This window comes from Sinocyclocheilus anshuiensis, unplaced genomic scaffold (genome assembly GCF_001515605.1).
Source record: "Sinocyclocheilus anshuiensis isolate Anshui unplaced genomic scaffold, SAMN03320099.WGS_v1.1 scaffold1199, whole genome shotgun sequence".
Taxonomy (NCBI): domain Eukaryota; kingdom Metazoa; phylum Chordata; class Actinopteri; order Cypriniformes; family Cyprinidae; genus Sinocyclocheilus; species Sinocyclocheilus anshuiensis.
The window spans coordinates 587,521-593,530 of NW_015540934.1; the positions used below are offsets into that span (position 1 = coordinate 587,521).

Genomic DNA, 6,010 nt, shown 5'->3' on the forward strand with positions numbered 1-6,010 from the left:
TCATGTGCTGGGCAGTCTGAACTTTGGCGCAGACATGCTGTCCAGAGGCAATGTAGCGCCGGGAGAATGGACACTACTTCCTCTGATGGTTCAGAAAATCTGGTCTGTCTTCAGGAAGGCAGAGGTCGACCTCTTCGCCTCAGAACAGCTCTCACTGCCCGATCTATTGCTCCATACAGCGAGATGCGCTGGCCCACTATTGGCCCAGCTCTCGCCTGTACGCCTTCCCTCCAATTGCCCTGATTCCTCAGGTCATCAGACGGGTCAGGGAAGTCAGTTGCTCAGTCCTCCTGGTGGCCCCACTTTGGAAGAACCAAACTTGGTTCCCCGAGTTAGTGTAGCTGTCAGCAGCTGCACCATGGCCAATACCATTACGGAGAGACCTTCTCTCGCAGGTGAAGGGCATGATTTGGCACCCCCGGCCGGAGCTGTGGAGCCTTCATGTCTGGAGCCTCGACGGGAGCCTATGCAGCTCCCAACGAAACTGAGCAACACCATTTCAGAGGCTAGAGCACAGTCTACAAGACGTCTTTATGCCCTTAAATGGTAAATCTTCTGTGACTGGTGTGCAGCACAAAGCCTGGACCCGGTTTCTTGTGACATGTCCCACATGCTGACTTTTTTGCAGGAGTTGTTGGACAACGGGCGCTTTCCATGCTCAAAGCTTATGTGGCAGCTATCGCAGCGAATCATTCCCTCGAAGCTGGTCAGTCAGTTGGCTTGGTCAACTTGGTCGTTAAGTTCTTGAAGGGCGCCTGGAGATTGAATCCTCCTCATCCTCAGACCGTGCCGACCTGGGACTTGTCCATAGTCCCGAGGGCCCTCCCTTTGAGCCACTCCATTTGGCCGATCTGCGGCCCATGTCGCTTAAGACCACCCTCCTTTTGGCATTAGCGTCGGTCAAGCGAGTGGGTGACCTGCAGGCACTGTCAACCAGTGCTTCCTGTCTGGATTTTGGGCCTAACGGCCGACTGTAAGATCATCCTCAAGCCAAGACAAGGTTATGTGCCTAGGTGCTCTCAATTCTGTTTAGAGCCCAGGTTATTATCCTTATAGCGCTCCCCGCTGCGGACGGTGAGCAAGGTCCCAATCCACTCTGCCCGGTTAGGGCTCTTAGAGTGTATATTGAACACTCTGGTCTTTTTAGACAATCAGAGCAGCTATTTGTCTGCTTTGGAGGCCGCTGTAAAGGGCTGCCGGTTACGAAGCAGAGACTTTCCCGCTGGATAGTAGATGCTATAGCCTTGGCTTATGCCTCAGAAGGCTTGCAATGCCCTATAGGGGTGAGGGCCCACTCCACCAGAGGAATGGCCTCCTCCTGGGCGTGGTCCTGCAGAATTTCTATAAGTTAGATTTGTGCGGCCACAAATCACATTTGCCATGCTACAAGCTGCATGCGAATCGATGACTGTCGCTTCAGTCGAATGATTCTGATGAAATCATTGAAATGACGCTCTGAGCCGACTTATACAGAGGTCGGCTCCGCCCATTCTGGTGGGCTAGAGCGCCATTGGTTTGTGCAGCTACACAAACGTGAACAAATCAGGCTTCAGTACCAGTGTAAACAGGAGTTTCCCCATACACAATGCTCGTTACCTTATCTCAGGGAACCGAGGTTATGCCAGTAACCGGAGCGTTTATGAATCTCAATTTGAGGACATAATGTTCATCCAATAATCTTATCAAATCTGAAAAGCAGTATAAGGACACCTGTATGGACACCTACATTCACATTAACAGAGAGCTGGTCATCTTTAACAGCTTCTGCTCTTCTTTATAGTAGTTTCTGTATTAGAGCATCACTGTGAAATATTTGTAGTATTTACACCAAATTACAAAGAAACAGCATGTAACATTGAACTGAACATGAAATTTTGTTGTAGAAAGACTTAGTATTTTCTTTAAAAACATATTCCAATAATCTTTGTTTTATTTACAACTTCTACTAGAAAAATGGATATTCACTATAAGGATTTAAAATGTTATTATTAATTTATATGACTTTTCCAGGTCTAGAAATTTTAAACACTTTTGAAATCATGCTACCTCATACATGCATGTTTGCATCTGTAAATGATGCTATTTTTAGCTGTTTCAGCTCATTTTAATGCTGTTTTGTGTTTTATTTTAAATCATTGTAAGTCATCTTGATGCTCCTTTATAAGTTTGCTGAAGCCCCTTATATAGTGGGCTCTGGTCCCCTGGTTGAAAACCACTGCACTAGATGTTGGATCATGGCTCACAGTCACCATTCCAGTTCATCCCAAAGGTGTTCAGTGGGGTTCAGGTCTGGGTTTTGTGCAGGCCAGTCAAGTTATTCCCCACCAGAGTCAGTAACCCATTTATTTATGGGCCTTGCTTTGTGCATGGAGGCATTGCTATGCTGCCTTGAATAGAACAAGCTGGCATCACAATTCTCTAGAGTTGTATGTTGTTGCTTTAGGATTTGTCGTCACAAAAATGCAGGGGTCTAGCCAAACCTGTAATTAGAAGGTGGTGTTATACTTACCAACTAGCCGTTTGTTCAACCAAGTGCCAGTACAACCACTAGTTGGTAGAGGCCTCTGTATGGTCTTATAAGCTGTCATTGTACATAATGTGGCTGTTACAATTTTTATTTTAAGCTTTAACAATATAATGATTTAATAACTTAGGAATTTGTAAAAATGGTACCCTCTGAAACATCACTTTGACCGCACAAGTTAATGTTAATGACTATCCAAATAGTCATTGAGCATTGTTTTAGCATACTGCTGTTGTAGCCTGTAAAGCTTCCTCCAATATGGAACCAGAATAGTCTCAAAATAAACGCATTTGCAAAATAAAATTCATAAATGTGTAAGCTAATTCACATTCACAAAAAGCTTATATGTTCTCAAACAGCAATTCATACATTCATAACCTAATTAATATTCACAAAATATGATTTGAAAATGCATAAAATGTACATTCACAAAATACAAATGCAAAACACTACTCACACATATACAAGTGTGCACACAACATTTTCAGGATTTTTACATTTTAGTACTTTAGTAGAGCAATAATTAGATGAGATATAATTAGATAGTATGCTAAAATGAGAGATATAATTATATAATATGCTTGTAGTTATCACACTGTTCAGATTCACTCTTAATTCTGTTGTACTCCACCTTCAGGTTGCAGTGCTTTATGGGATGATCTGAACTGTTGGCCTCATGCTGAAGTGGGAGAGACTGTGTCACGGCCGTGCCCCAATTTCCTTCGGGTAAAAGGTCAGGTGCACCTTGGGTTTTCACAGACAAGCGTTCCTGAATTCAATATTGTTAAACTGACAGCCTGAAAAAAAAAATAGTCAGAAAAATCTTTCAAAGAATTAATTGTTTTGAAATGGAAGAGTTTATTGAACCTTTAGACAAAATTCAAAACAAAACAAAAAAATTGCATGTGTCTTTTATGTTTTGTGTAATATTTGATACATCAGGCTTTTATGACTCATATAGTGAGAATATGGAGCTCATACTCAAGGAGGGGAAAAAAAAGGTGGCAAAAAAAGAGCAAAAGTATGTAATTTGGCAGAGTTGCTGATATTTATATGGCCAAAAAGTAAGATGAAATTCTGATAGCTTGTAATGTAAATCAATGAGATCTCTAACAGTGTAACTACTTACATAAAATGCTTATAAATATCAGCTGTCACACTATATCTCCCAATACTATGTCTTAGTAAGATGATCTTTCAATGCCGAGTTTTTTTAAACATTTTTTTAATCAAAACTCAATAGTGTTTGTCGGGGTAAAACATGTAATGCAATGCAATACAATAATGACTGAGAGATAAACAAATAAACATTCCTCAAAAGCCTGATGGATCATATTTGATCAATTTTAACATGATTTTTCTAAAACAATATGTATGAATAATCAAGTAAACCTTAGTTGCTTCAGTCCAGTAAGTATTCATCTTGAAATATTACTAACAATATAAACGTTATTCTTAAGTTCACTTTATAAAAAATCAGTAAAGATTTCACAGCAAATGAACCACACGACCTGAAGGGGGATGTTTTTACAATTACACTAAAAGGCCTTTTACTTGCTAAAGTGTCTGAACTAGCAGTCAGATGACAGAAGGCATGTAGTAGATTGTGAGCAGCTTTCTCAGCAAAGTTTTCATCATGTTAGAAGTTAATGTATCAAATATAATAAAGCAGGCTTTTTTTATAGTGAAAATGAACAACACAATGAATGATTATGGGAGCTGTATATGATTATGGACTTAACGGATAATGGATAAACTGTTGGACAGGCCTGTAATTGCACTGCCTGTTGTTTGTCTCATGTTTGTTTTCCACAGGAGCTGTGATGAAAAACTGTACTGAGAATGGCTGGTCTGAAATCTTTCCCCCATACGAACTCGCCTGTGGCCATGGGCTCAATGACACCTTTCAAATTCCCACTGACTTGGTACTATTGAAAATCATGTTATGTTTTATTTTTATATTCATATGCTTTCGGAGAAACTAACAAACATGAAATTTCACTTAATGACAGATTACAAGTTAAAGAAAGAAAAACAGTAAATGCTTGTACAAGGGACAGCATAACAATAGCTTTCCGTCTTCATTTCACTGAACCAGTAACACAGACACTCACTGAAACACAGTAAGTATTTTAAAACGTAAATGTCACATAATGTGAATTGATCTGTCTCTTCTCTTAGGTGCTGGTCTCACATGAGTATTTCTTTTATGTGAAGATCATGTATTCTGCGGGATACGCTATCTCTCTTGTCTCACTCAGCATTGCCCTCACAGTGTTGTGTGTGTTCAGGTAACAGACTGTGTGTGTATGTTTGATTATTCACATTATGTGTACATATCAAGTGTAATAATAACACTGAGCAGCAAACAAAATGCAGTTGCTAAGGTGTTTTTGGCGGTTAGGGCATTGCTGGGTAGTTGCTTAAGCATTGTTCAGACTGTCAGTCCAAATCCGATTTTTGTGCATATCCGATTGGAATCTGATCATATCAAGTCTGAACGGCAAAAAAATCATATTAAATGCGATTTTTCACAAATCCTCATTACTGGGCCCAAGTAAAAAGAGTCTCCGCGTCCAAGTTTCAATAGCTATGTTTCCAACCACATGTTTTTATGTGCATTTTGAGATATTGCATAAAAACGCTGAATTGAAACGCCAAGAAGCGCATAAATTCAAAAAACGTGCAACTGAAAACATGCGCTTAAACTACGATGGAAACACATTTACCTAATAAATTCCTCAATGCGTTTCAAAATAGTCATGTGACTTTGTGAGATGGGACGCATAACTGGACTAACCATCTCGTTGCACAGCATCTGAAATGTTGTTTTGGTCATTCTGAAATGCCTGCGCCAAAATCTGTCGTCAAAGTATTTTGGTATAATTACTCCCAGAACGTCTTTCATGACTTCCCATACAGCAGGCATCCCCCTCCGAAAGCAAGATAACACGACTGCGTTTACTGCATTTCGTCTGTGCACTCTGAGGCGCAAATAATTTATTATATCCCTTACCAAAAAGTAGTTCAAGTTTATTTTATTAAGTATACTTAAGTAAAGTTCAAGTATACTTTATGTAGTAAGTATACAAATATCTGTGTACTAGTAGAATACTTGTAAGTGTACTATTTCAATACTCCTTGGGACTAAATTGGCCCACGTTCTAGTATATAAAAGTATACTTTATGTATAAAACATAAATGTATAACAGTAGTAAACTTTTACATCAATATTTTAACTTGTAGTGCAACTATACTAAAAGTGAACTTATAGGTATACTGATAGTTTACTAATTAAATACTTTTTTAGCATTTTAGTACACTTTGAAGTATAGTCTCAGTAAACTACTAGTTTAGTAGTTTTATACTGCAAGTATACTCGTAAGTTTTCTTTAAGTGAACTTTACATCATACTTGAAGTATACTACTATGTCCCTATTTAGGTATTAATTTGTATATATTTTGTTACATGAATATCTGAACATA

The 6,010-nt window shown here is 39.2% G+C and overlaps 1 protein-coding gene across 1 annotated transcript in view; it reads left to right on the forward strand.

Annotated features, from left to right (window-relative positions):
• Positions 1–6,010, forward strand: part of LOC107689516 (secretin receptor-like) — a 16,776-nt gene that overhangs the window by 6,130 nt on the left and 4,636 nt on the right. The window contains exons 3-5 of the mRNA XM_016487521.1: positions 3,162–3,257; positions 4,340–4,449; positions 4,706–4,815. Of these exons, the coding sequence (XP_016343007.1) occupies positions 3,162–3,257; positions 4,340–4,449; positions 4,706–4,815 (316 nt within the window). The remainder of the gene's footprint in view (positions 1–3,161; positions 3,258–4,339; positions 4,450–4,705; positions 4,816–6,010) is intronic.